Source organism: Perca flavescens, chromosome 1 (genome assembly GCF_004354835.1).
Source record: "Perca flavescens isolate YP-PL-M2 chromosome 1, PFLA_1.0, whole genome shotgun sequence".
Lineage (NCBI taxonomy): Eukaryota > Metazoa > Chordata > Actinopteri > Perciformes > Percidae > Perca > Perca flavescens.
The window spans coordinates 20,424,012-20,437,700 of NC_041331.1; the positions used below are offsets into that span (position 1 = coordinate 20,424,012).

Genomic DNA, 13,689 nt, shown 5'->3' on the forward strand with positions numbered 1-13,689 from the left:
CTGAGTTCCTTTCCGGCAGTCAGGTCCTTTGTTCCGTCTCTGGGTTCCCTCTCCGCCATAACCAGTCTCTAGGCTCAAATGGGGGAATATATCTGGCTTCTCTACCCCTTCTAAAATATTTTTAATGATGAAGTCTAATCCCCAAAGACTCTGTACATTTCATATTATGCTTATTTACAATAAATATTTTCATATCTGCAACAAAATCTCTCCTGATTGAATTGTAGTCCAGCCTTTACTTCCATGATGAACATGCATCACTTTATAACGCCGTTATAATGCTCGCCTAGCTGCTAGCGTGGCACGCCCTCATACTCTGCTTCTGACTAGCTAGCAGTGCTTAACGAGGTACTGCGCATGTGCGACTCCCAACAAAGATGGTACAGAAGTGAGGTGCCTCAGTCTGTAGCTAAAACAGAGCGCTCAACACACAGGGTGAAAAGAGGAGCTGCAGCAATGTGCAGTACAACACAAATGTTTTTATTTTTTTAAACTATAAACTTCTTCTGATATAACCTCTAAATACAATTATGAACCTGAAAATGAGCATAATATGAGCACTTTAAATCTGATATGCAAATTTTGCCCTCTTGATCAAATGGATGTTCTGTGAAGTTATCAGGAAAACCAAATGTGCTTTGAATTTGTACTGTTGCGGATTGTTTTCCTGTCTACTGGTGTATTATCTGGCATTTACTCTGGCACCTTTTCTTTGTAGTGCTGACGATGTGAGGACGTTTTTAACAGCATCATGCTGAGTGACTCATTACTTCATAATGATTAAACCAATGACTCATGCCTTGTGTCATACTTTGATAGCCATAACAGAATCCTAACTCATTTTGTGCCAGCGTTATATTTTCCAGTTTATTTTCTGTGTGGGTATTGCTTTGGTGTGAGAGAATAAAGTTTAAATATTGTGCATTAAACATTCTTTCTGCCAAGATCTTTTGTGTTTAGTAGGGGTTGTATTACAGCTGTGGTACTGAAGCCATATGTGTTTTATAAATAACTGCCTCTTTTTGCCTCTACGTAATCTATATAATGCTTCCTCTCTATATGTGGTTTTCGTTTGGTTTAGCCCCTTGTCCTGCGTGGCCTTCATGTTTTCTATGCGGTTAGTTACTTTTGTCAAACCAGTTGCCTTTACATTTAGATCTATAATGGCGTTTATCAGTCTTTGTCTTGTTTCTTTGGTTCTGTAGAGCATATCAAATGCAGGTCAGACCTGAGAGACCAGTTCAGGTCAACCCTGGCTGGATTTGGTGAGTCTAAAGTTTCAAAGGTGTCTGGAGACCGTTCCAACCACAACTGCTATGCTGCTGCTTCATCTGGGCGTGCTGTTTGTATTCGACTCACCTACAAAGGAAATTATGCTGCAAACGTTTACCATTTTCATAAAGATGAAGCACTTGTTATACCTCCCACTATTAATTTTATGGGCAGAGACTTCTCAGTGGAATTTATAACAAACTACAGGATTGTTTGTAATCAGTCTTGGTTCCTCCCATCAAATTATGTCAGTTTTGATATACCACCTGCTAAATGCTGCTTTAAGTTATTTGAATGTCACATCTGACATCCTCTGTTGCCCACAGCATTGCTATTACTTGTTACAAGTCATGGCTGTTATGTTATCCAGACAGCAACATCTGTTGCCATTTATACTGCTGCATTACTTAACTTGCATGTGACTTTCCTGCTGTGTGTGTGTGTGTGTGTGTGTGTGTGTGTGTGTGTGTGTGTGTGTTTGTGTTTGTGTGGGGCATGTTTTGTGCGTGCTGCATTGCAATACCACTATTAATCATGCTTGTTCTGCTCCATGTGTACGATGTTTTTAAATACCTTCTTTGTTTGCCTTGCATATCAATTATTTATTTCCATGTCTGTCTGAACCAGGAGCAAATCACTCAGTGATATCCCGATGGTATACCCTGTGCGTAAAGTTCCTGATGTGAACACCATCTACGATTTGGACCAGGACAGTGAAGCTAAGTGGCACGATGTAAGTCTTAAGTATTGGAATTGTAGATGAGCACTTTAATTACTTTTTTTTCATGTTAGTTTAAAAATTGTAGTTTATTCTTTACCTTGATAATGTCAGTCCTGAAAGTTCCTCGAAAAGTGCAAATTTGAACATCTATAATGCCATAACTTCATGTGCGGAGGAAGATTTGTAGAGTGTTTTGTCAACTGAGGCCAAGAATTAACTTAGTCTTGACAGATGTTTTTCTCGAGTATAATCATTCAAAGAAAATGTCTTAAAGCCTTAAAATATTGATAATGACATTACATTGTAGTTGCATGCATGCAAGCAACAGTGTATCGGGCTGTGCATTTGTTTCAGGACTTGTCAAAGTGGAAGAATCGTCGCAGGAGCAGCAAGTCTGACCTCCGCAGGAAGTCGCAGGACCGAGAACATGTCATTAACCAGATGGCCAATGGAGCTCTGGCTAAATTTGAGAAGAACGAAGCACAAAGCGGACTGCTAAAGAGGTACGCTTCATCTATAAATGTAATATCTAGAGCTTAGACTTCCAAACCCTGTTTCTACTAACAATTAATTTGAAGTTTGTATTAAAAGCCGCTGACCTTGCTTGATAACTGTTCAGTACGCCACAGTCAACTCATGTAATATGACACCCCCCCCACACCTTTGCTGCCTCCTACATTACATGGCTCCTCTTTCCTTACATGCCGATTCCCCAGAGACCAACAGTCACCACGCAGGCATTACCCTGCCCCTCGTCCTTACTCCACCTCTCCTTCAGCAAAATCATTGAGCTCTGATCTCCGGCCACGTACTCGGGCTTTGCTGGCCCGCAGCTACACCACGGAGGCACCTTTCAGCCCCACGGCTCCACGTAGCCCCCACAAGTCAGCCTACACTCAGGTACGTTTACAGATGTACCCGTTTGTGTTGACATTGTAATTGTGGTGAAAAAGTTACATGGCAGATCTCCAGCCAGTGTTTACTTATTTATCCTCAGGAATCATCAGTTGGAGCCATGCCTGCCTCTGATGGGATTGTCCTGGGAGAGGAGACCCACTTTGCCTCCGTGGCTTCAGATGGAACAGGAGTTACCAACCCTTCTCTGGACTGCCCTTTCAGCACCCAGACCCAAGTCAAAGTGCAGGGCAGCCCAGCTCCTTTGCAGCCCAGGGATCCTACTGAATCCATGTCGAGTCACAAGGAACTTCCGTTCTGCCTTGATCCAAAAGTTCCCCTTTCTGTCCTGGTGCTGTTAACCAGGCAGGAGTTGATGCTCTGGAGGACTTGCCCCACCAAAACTACAAGTCCCAGGAAGAGAGCCAGAAGACCTCTTGGGAACCAGCTGTGGAGCAAGGCAGTGTCAAGCAGGGGGTCAACAAGTACTTGTTCAGAACTGCGTCATGGTCCGGCTCAGCCAGCCTTCCTCGGGGTTACCGGAGGTCCGAGGGCTCGTCTCGTCTCTCTTCTGCAATCACAGCCAGACCCTTTGGGACCAAGCAGTCCAGGGTGTCCTCGCTGCCGAGACTGTGCAACGTGAGTTCATTGGTTATCAAAGCTATAGCACTGTTTTCTTTGAATATATTGGAGATTAACCAAATGGTCTCCAGACAGTAAGGGAAAAAATGGAAAAATGCCTTTTTTTTTTTTTTTTTTTAAACCATGTGTTTCCTGTCATGGTATTGACTTAAAGAATAATGGTTGTCTTTTAATAAAAACAGGTCACAAAGACATCATTTAGTTTTTTTTCATAAATGCTAAATAATTTCCCAGAACAGCTGGGTACTGTAGTTTCTTAGCAAACCTTAATGATCCGCGGTAATGCCACTCTGCGCTGGCCGGAACATAGTTTTCCTAGGTGGAGCGCTACCCGTTGCGTCGCGCACTTTTGACTACCATCCTCCCCCTCTATCACCCTCGAATAAACCTGGAACACTCAGGTTTTAATAGATTATAAGACTTTTAGATCTTACCAACAATGTCACCTTTCAACAGTCCATCCCCACAATTCATTCAGGCTTTACATCCTGAAATGTGTCTAATTTTGAAATCCAGGCGCTCTCAAAATCTTGGTGATTACAATGATGCATATAGTGGTGGGACAGAGATAAACAGCAGGTCTGTGTATTGCTGTGAAAATTGCAATTAGTGTTGGAGCTTTTAAAGTAGCAGGGCCTGCCACCTGCTGATCTTATTTTGCAGTCTGGATGGTTAGAATTAGTCTAATCTTAGTGGAAGGTTAGTGTTTAGATGGGTGCATAGGGACCACCTATTACACTCATCAATAATAAAAACGCTGCTGTACCATTGTGAGCAGTGTCGACTCAATACTAGATTTGTCTGTTGGTTATAGACATTCAGCACAATCCTACATCAATGCTGCAGAGTAAATGCAATGAAATGTATCTGTACTGTCCTGGTTAATCTGTACGGTCAGTTTTTGAGCACATCTTGTTTTTGTTAACCTTCAGCTTGACAACCAGGGTCTGTTGAAAAGTGAGCAAGAGGAATCCCTTTCTCCAACTACCAAATCTTCTCTCAAAAGACCGACTGTGACCGCCCATCTGAAGGGTCAGCAGAAGAAAGCTAACCAGGCGAAACAGACTGGTACAAAACAGGAGGAGCAAGGGCAAGGTGCCACCGTCTCCAGGCCGACCTCCTTCCAGACCGATGGCTACCACCATCAGCCCTACACCCAAACCCAGCTACTACCGCAGCCTTATTCAAACCTGCAGACCCACCACAACAAAAGCTTGACTCTCCCATCTGATGCGAGCATTGACCTCCCAAAGGTATGTTGGATTATTTTTCAGCACACAGTATTTATACTATGTGTATATTGATGTAACTTGGTGAAACTTGTAATGTTTGAATTTAGGATATAATTACGTTTGATCAAACGGTACTCTTTTTATAATCAGGGATTATCAAATCATTTTTCATTTATCAGTCCGTGACAGTGCCCATCGATCAATAGAAAAACTTAAATAAGCCAAAATTGGATTAGAGGAACACGGGCAAATGGAAGGAAAAATCACTTTTTCCAAGTATTTTAAGCACTTACTTGGAGAAGAGATCAGGCACGGATTAATATCTGCTGATATATTTTGTGACTTAATGAATTACCAGTGGTAAAGATGTTTAGGCAAATAAACAAACACGACTCATGGTTTTCACTGCCTGAGCTGTCATGGACAGAGAGGCATTCAGAGGAGAAACAATATCTGGAATTTACATGTTGTAATGGTTTGCTCGTATTGAAATGGCTTACTAATTATGATGCAAGTAGCACAGACAAAAATAGTAATATTTTGAGATGACAAGTCAAACTTAAGATAATGTGGTGAATAGCGCTAAAGCTAAACTGGGTTGGTCTTTCTGGCTCAGTACTAAAGTGGTTTGAATCCTATTTAAAGAATAGGGACTACTTTGTGTCTATAGGTAATTATACATCTGAGCATACAAATATGACATGCGGTGTTCCCCAAGGCTCAGTTCTGGGGCCTCTTCTGTTCAACATCTACATGCTTCCACTGGCTCAGATTATGGAAAACAACAAAAGAAGTTACCATAGTTATGCGGATGACACACAAATTTACATAACCTTATCGCCAGGGAATTATAGCCCAATACAACAACTGAATATGTGCATTGAACATATTAACGACTGGATGTGCCATAACTTTCTTAAATTAAATGAAGAAAAAAACTGAGGTGGTTGTTTTTGGAGCAAAAGAGGAACGATTAAAGGTCAGCACTGAGCTTCAAACGACAATGTTAAAAACCGACAAAGCCAGAAATCTTGGTGTAGTCATGGACTCAGACCTGAATTTTAAAAGTCACATTAAGACAATTACAAAATCAGCCTATAATCACCTTAAAAATATATCAAGGGTTAAAGGACTTATGTCTCAGTAGGATTTGGAAAAACTTGTCCATGCTTTTATCTTCAGTAGACTTGACTACTGTAACTGTGTCTTTACAAATCTCCCTAAAAAATCAATCAGACAACTGCAGCTGATACAGAACACTGCTGCTTGAGTCCTCACTAAAACCAAGAAAGTGGATCACATCACTCCAGTACTGAAGTCTCTACACTGGCTTCCAGTGCCTCAAATAATTGATTTTAAAATACTTTTGCTGGTTTACAAATCACTAAATGGTTTAGGGCCAAAATACATTTCTGATCTGCTACTACACTATGACCCACCCAGACCTCTCAGGTCGTCTGGGACAGGTCTACTTGTTGTTCCCAGAGTCAGAACTAAACAGGGGGAAGCAGCGTTCAGTTTTTATGCTCCACATATCTGGAACAAACTCCCAGAAAACTGCAGGTCTGCTGCAACTCTGAGTTCTTTTAAATCCAGGCTGAAGACATATCTTTTTAATGTTGCCTTTCTTTAAATAACCTATTTTTAACTGCTCTTTCTTTAAAACTCTTATACTGCACTGTACATTTTATTCTTGTCTTTTAATGATCTTAAATTGTTAATTGTTTTAGTGCTTTGAAATTGTTTTTAACTGTTTTCTAACTGTTTTCTAACGGTTTTTAATGTTTCATGTAAAGTACTTTGAATTGCCTTGTTGCTGAAATGTGCTATACAAATAAAGCTGCCTTGCCTAAAGTTAACACACCTAGTCACACCACACAGGTGAATCGGCCTCTAATCAACAGTAAGTGAAAACACCTGTGTGGATGTGCGGGCCGGTGAACCGTACTAGCCCTAAAATCTACTGCATCACTGTGGTGACTGAGTGCATATACTCTCCACCACCAGCTTATCTTTTTGAAGCTAATGATCTTCACTTTTTGACACTATGTATTATGTGTCTTTTAATATTCTGCTCTACGTATTTGAGTGAGGGTTGAAGAAATGCCTTAGCTGAACCACCATTAGCTAAGGGCACAAACATTTATGTAGCATTGAATCCGCATCTCTGACAACAAAACAAAACCAGTCGGTGTTGGTGAAGTTAGGCTTGGGTGTGTCGTGTGGATGGGTGAATGTAGTTTGCGTTTTGTATTTTCTGTATAATTGTCTTGGGGAATGCCTCGAAGATGATTCCTCTCAAGGGGTTATCCTTGGAATAGTCTCCCATTGCCAGACCTTCCTCCACAGCGCAGCGGGGGTATGGCTAGTCCACACAACATTGCGGGGATGGGATAAAAACGTGCTCTGGTTTATTGGCATTTTCTTTAAACCAATCACAATCGTCTTGGAAGGTGCTAAGTGCCTCACGGAGCCACGGTGCCGCTGCAACAGCCTCAGGAATGAACTTGTTTTGGTGGAATGTGTGTACGTTTTAAAAGTTGTTTTAGTTGTGCAACAGAAAACTCAGATTGGACAGGTAGTCTAGCTAGCTGTCTGGATTTACCCTGCAGAGATCTGAGGAGCAGTTAACCGTTAGTCCTCATAAATCAACCAGAGTTTAGAATTACAACCCAAAGAAAGCGGAAGGTTACGGACCTCCAGCCAAAAAGAGTTGACATCCGGCGCAATTTCCAGTGACACCGGCATAATGGGAGGAGTGGAACGTTGTGGCTATAGACTAGCTTTCTAATAAATACTCTGAGAACATTACAGACTTCACAAAGATGGCAATTGTTGCAGGGCTGCCGTGATGATTGCAGATTATGTACATTATAAACTGGTCCCTCGGCAGGCACGCGCACACAGACATCAAAAGGGGCATGAGCACCTGCCCTTTTTCATCCTCGAAAGTGCCCTTTTTTCTGGATGCATGTTCTTCTGTCTTGCTAACATGCATGAGCTACTAGCTTATGTAATAAGTTAGCTAAGGTTTAGCTGAGGCATCATGGCCCTATAGGCTACTGTGATGTACTTAACGGAGACAGTCCAGGTGAACAGCTACAGTAAAGTCTGTGTCAAATAACGTCATTACAATCACCACATCAATATGCAAATTAGGCGTTAACTAATTCAAATGCACTAATTTGCATACATTTGACAAGGCACTGCAGGTGAAGAGGATATACAAAATAACTAAACCTATCTTCACAGAACTTCCCCAGTTAATGAGTCTTTCCCCCTTAAATGTTAGGTTTAAATTTAGAAGAAATCTACAGATGCAGCCTAAAACAAATGCCATCTAAATGTGTATTTTGTATGTTTTATTTCCATAAGAGTAAAAGACATGGAAGCAAAACAGACCAAAATCTCTAAATTGACCACAACATGAAAGAAAGTGTCCTGCATTAAACCGTAACTTCATCATTTGAATCGTAGGTTCTTCATCTAATAACGGTGTTTTTTCATTATTGGTGCAGTTTTTTTTGCAGCCTTTTTGAGTTTAGTGTGAAGAGTTTTGTTGTTTTATTTATTCCAATAACACTAAAAGATTTAAAATGATTTATTGCCATTTGCAAAATAAACAAAACTGTGTCCCTATCCTTAGTGCAGTCAATCACCTATTCTAAATATATACTTGAAACTAGTAGCATAGAAAACGTGCACATTGTGGCAGAGTTTCCTTTGCGGTTTGTGGTTAACCTGATTAATACTAAAGTATCTTGTGAACTGATTATTTTGTCGAGTATTTATTAAATCTATTAAACAATTGTGTAAGGGAAATAAGAAATTGGTAAGGTAGTCAGAGTTTTGTTAATATATTCAATGTTTTGTTTAAATTTAAAATAAATAATTATTCATTAACTATTAGTCTTTTTTTTTTTTTTTCCTTGATCCCCTGCCACCCAAAATGTTTGCACGTCCCTGTCCCTCGGTGTGTATCCCTTTTTTACTGTATTTGTGTAGCAGACCCAGGAAACATCTAGTTTCCACCAGGAAGCACAGGACATTGGATAATGTGTGTGTGTGTGTGTGTGTGTGTGTGTGTGTGTGTTCTTCAGGTGGCTCACAGCGACATGAGAGTGAGCCTTGCTCTTAAACCCAACAGTAGAACAGACTTTGGTTTCCAGACTCATTGGGACTCCACAGGGGTGAGAGTCAAATTCATTCAACCTGGTAAGACTTTTGCTTTATTTTTCACTGAATTGCTGAAATGTTTGGTTACATTCATGGTTAGTCTGACATTCATGGTTAGTCTGCCATAGTGTGGGTCTTTGCTTTGAACATTGTATTGTGGAAGGACATTTTTAGTGACAGGCATGGCAGTACTACATTGTGCTCCCAATCAATGTTTTTTGCTTTTCCAAGAGGGAATTTGTTCCAACACCCTGCTCTTACAAAAAGAGCAGTAATTCAAGACACTGACAAGTATTTGCGCAGTGTATAGACAAATTGGCACTATCGAATGCAAAAATGATGTTCCTGAGGCAGTTTGTTGGCAGCTAAGACAAAGCAGTTTCTCATGTAGGAGCAAAAAAAGCTACAAAAGAGATTTTGACTACCCAAACAGATTAGAATAACATACATGAACAGTGAAATTGGATGTTGTTATTTTGTGTGAATTTATTTTACATGTATAAAACTACAAAACCACCAACAACAGGTAACCATTGATTTAAAACTCCATGAATATTTAATTAGAAGTGAGCGAGGAGGTGTCTCTTACTCGCTGTAGTTGTGGCTTACTGGCCTACTTTTCAACTCGAAAAAGCAACCTTGTTCTCAATACTACAGCTCAATTTGTGCTATACAAATCATTTCTGAAGTGGGTACCTTTCTTTTTTTTTTATGTTTTGCTGTCCTCATCTTTCTTCATTTCCCTGACGTTTGCCTCTCCCTCCTCAGGCAGTCCAGCGGAGCTTTGCCAGCTATGTGTGAACGATGAGATTGTGACCATTAATGGAGTTGCTGTGGCACACATGAACTACAACCAGTGGAAGGATAAAATGACATCTTCACTTCAAACCGGCAGTCTAACCATGGACATTCGGCGCTATGGCAACAAGGGTAGATAATGAGCCAAAAAAAGACTTCTATTTCACCACCTTAATTATTTGTGATAATTTGACCTCTTAACTTCTAACCATTGGTCACAAACACAGTGTGGCCTTACAGTAGTTTTGATGGCTGGTTATTTTAATTAGATTGGAGCACCAGTGAGGGGAGTCATCCTAACCAGTCAGGCCAGAACAGGGTGACCCTCAATCTGACTGCCGCAGCGCCTGGCCTGATAAGTTGCCCTGATCACCATCCCAACAGTGGTGCCTCTACAGAAACTGCAGTCAGGAACCTCAATGGGCAGACAGACAATGTGAGCAGTGTTTTTAGTCCGTTATCAGTTCATATCTAAAATGATGCACAAAGCTTCTGATAGTGTGGCTTAATACATGGTGCTCATCAGGTGTTCTTTCCCAGGTTTTACAAGGTAAAGTCATGCATGGAGAGCTTCCTGACAACCACAGGACAGCCAGAAATAAAGGTAATAACAATAATAAAAGTCTGTTATGGCCATAATGCATGACAAACATCTCCTTTTTACTTTTTTTTTAAGGAATAAATCCTAAGATACAGTATGTACTTTTGTAAATTCTCACCTTAACCGTCCTTCATCTTTGTGTAGATCATAGTAATATTAGTATGAAAAATCAGAAAAGGAGGGCAGAATTTTTCAAACAGACAGGTAAAATTCCAGTTTGACTCATTGCGTAGCAGCTTTGGTGGCTGGTGCTTGGCTTGGTTAATTGTTGGGTATACATTTAAAAGGGATTTTAAGGTATTCAAAAGAAGGGAGCTGCTAATTTAATAAAAATGGAATCCGAAAATGCAGTGATTTATATGAGAATTTTTACTTTAGTACCACCATAATAACTTCACTGTTGTACTTGAACATTATTTTAATCAAAGCAGCCTGACTACAAACTATTAAGTATGTAGTATTTCTGTAAAGGAATGTTCTGTATAGGTCTACAGTATTGTTTTTTTGCAAACTGGGGCAAAAAAAACAATGCTTGTCTTGGTGTAACTTTACCTAGCAACCACAGAGCTGACAGCACTGATCATGTCTACATTATACCATATGTGCTGTGCAGCGGATGTTTTTACTGATGTTCTTTGTGTTAATGGTTTTGCACCATGACTTTGACTGATTTTGTAATGCGGCCCTTTGTGGTTTGTTAATGAATCTGATGTGTGTCCCACTACAATGGCTTCTCTCATCAGGCTCTGCAGGATTCAGCTCCTGGGTTTACTTGTGTGGTAAATGTTTGCACTGTGTGGTGTTTTTCTTAACCGAGCACCGAGCAACATGCTAGTGGTTGTGTGGAGCATCATCCAGTGAACAAAGCAGATTTGTGCTGTCCTGTAGCATGTGAATGCCCTTGTTTAATTTGCTATGGCATGCTTAACTCTTCGCTCAACTGTTTCTTTCTCAGTATGTGTCTGCAGTATCTTTAGGCTGGGGATACGCTAGCACATTAGTGCACTGATTTACATATAGACTTGCTGATCCTTGGTCAGGTCTAGTCTGTGGGTAGATGAGAGTAGTTGAGAGCTGTAGACCTCTTACGCCACGCGTGAACCATGTGACGTTTCATAGTTATGACCAAATATTTGAGCCAGTCCTGCAGGTAAAGCTCAACAAAGAGCAAAGTAACAATTGCTTTTATTTTCTCCAACTTGTTTGTAACAAACCTTGTTTTGTAGCCACTAAGGCATCTAACAAGGCTGTATAATTAACTTGTATATTGTATTCACAACATTCTTATTTTGTATAGCCATTGTTTGACATTTTGGAAAATAAGTCTTTGTAAAATATAGTGTGGTCTAGACCTACAGTATTTCTGTAACTTATGATTCGATACTATAAATTGAATTATACTTAAAGTGGCCCGCTAACCTCCAGCTCTGGAGGCAATGAAACTGTACAGTTCATGTTGATACGGTTTGTGGATACAGCAAGTTTTAGTACTACGTAGCAAGATGCTGCAAAACATTTGTCAGGGGTCAGCAGGATAAACAAAGTAAAGTGTGTAGTCTGTAAGTTATCTAGTGTGAAATCAGGCGATAGATGGATGGATGGATAGATGGAGTGAGGAAAATAAGTATTTGAACACCCTGCTGTTTTGCAAGTTCTCCCACTTAGAAATCATGGAGGGGTCTGAAATTGTCATCGTAGGTGCATGTCCACTGTGAGAGACCATCTAAAAAAAAAAAAAAAAAAAAAAAAAAAAAAATAATCCAGAAATCACAATGTATGAATTTTTAAACTATTTATTTGTATGATACAGCTGCAAATAAGTATTTGAACATCTGAGAAAATCAATGTTAATATTTGGTACAGTAGCCTTTGTTTGCAAGTACAGAGGTCAAAAATTTCCTGTAGTTTTTCACCAGGTTTGCACACACTGCAGGAGGGATTTTGGCCCACTCCTCCAAACAGATCTTCTCTAGATCAGTCAGGTTTCTGGGCTGTTGCTGAGAAACAGAGTTTGAGCTCCCTCCAAAGATTCTCTATTGGGTTTAGGTCTGGAGACTGGCTAGGCCACGCCAGAACCTTGATATGCTTCTTACAGAGCCACTCCTTGGTTATCCTGGCTGTGTGCTTCAGGTCATTGTCATGTTGGAAGACCCAGCCTCGACCCATCTTCAATGTGTTCTTGGGATGGTACTCATCATTCTTCTTCCTCCAAACACGGTTAGTGGAATTATCACCAAAAAGTTCTATTTTGGTCTCATCTGACCACATGACTTTCTCCCATGACTCCTCTGGATCATCCAAATGGTCATTGGCAAACTTAAGATGGGCCTTGACATGTGCTGGTTTAAGCAGGGGAACCTTCCGTGCCATGCATGATTTCAAACCATGACGTCTTAGTGTGTTACCAACAGTAACCTTGGAAACGGTGGTCCCAGCTCTTTTCAGGTCATTGACCAGCTCCTCCCGTGTAGTTCTGGGCTGATTTCTCACCTTTCTTAGGATCATTGAGACCCCACGAGGTGAGATCTTGCATGGAGCCCCAGTCCGAGGAAGATTGACAGTCATGTTTAGCTTCTTCCATTTTCTAATGATTGCTCCAACAGTGGACCTTTCTTCACCAAGCTGCTTGGCAATTTCCCCGTAGCCCTTTCCAGCCTTGTGGAGGTGTACAATTTTGTCTCTAGTATCTTTGGACAGCTCTTTGGTCTTGGCCATGTTAGTAGTTGGATTCTTACGGATTGTATGGGGTGGACAGGTGTCTTTATGCAGCTAACGACCTCAAACAGGTACATCTAATTTAGGATAATAAATGGAGTGAAGGTGGACATTTTAAAGGCAGACTAACAGGTCTTTGAGGGTCAGAATTCTAGCTGATAGACAGGTGTTCCAATACTTATTTGCAGCTGTATCTACAAATAAATAGTTAAAAAATCATATTGTGATTTCTGGATATTTCTTTTTTGATTATGTCTCTCACAGTGGACATGCACCTACGATGACAATTTCAGACCCCTCCATGATTTCCAAGTGGGAAACAGCAGGGTGTTCAAATACTTATTTTCCTCACTGTAGATAGATGGATAGATTCCATTGTGTGATCCAGTGCATTTCAAAAGTCTTCTAATGTGTCCCCAGCCTTTTGTATGGTGTATGTGTGACCTATGACATTAGAACACAATTTGATTATCTTTAGGACTACTGTATTAGGTTCTCTCTGCTGACCGGTTATTTTCTCACACAGGAGGTTCAGAATCTGCAATATCTGACGTAAGTTACCACCCTACTTCATCAAAGGATGTTTGTATGCATGTTCAAACTTAAGTTATGCATGTGTGTGTGTGTCTTGAAAGAGT

General features: G+C 40.5%; 1 protein-coding gene across 1 annotated transcript in view; it reads left to right on the forward strand.

The window, feature by feature from the left end:
• LOC114547806 (LIM domain only protein 7-like) overlaps positions 1-13,689 on the forward strand; it is a 36,341-nt gene that overhangs the window by 18,196 nt on the left and 4,456 nt on the right. Inside the window, 13 exon segments of the mRNA XM_028567653.1 lie at positions 992-1,117; positions 1,206-1,265; positions 1,900-2,005; positions 2,348-2,496; positions 2,710-2,893; positions 2,991-3,406; positions 3,409-3,526; positions 4,462-4,782; positions 8,862-8,976; positions 9,706-9,867; positions 10,005-10,170; positions 10,263-10,339; positions 13,578-13,603. Of these exon segments, the coding sequence (XP_028423454.1) occupies positions 992-1,117; positions 1,206-1,265; positions 1,900-2,005; positions 2,348-2,496; positions 2,710-2,893; positions 2,991-3,406; positions 3,409-3,526; positions 4,462-4,782; positions 8,862-8,976; positions 9,706-9,867; positions 10,005-10,170; positions 10,263-10,339; positions 13,578-13,603 (2,026 nt within the window).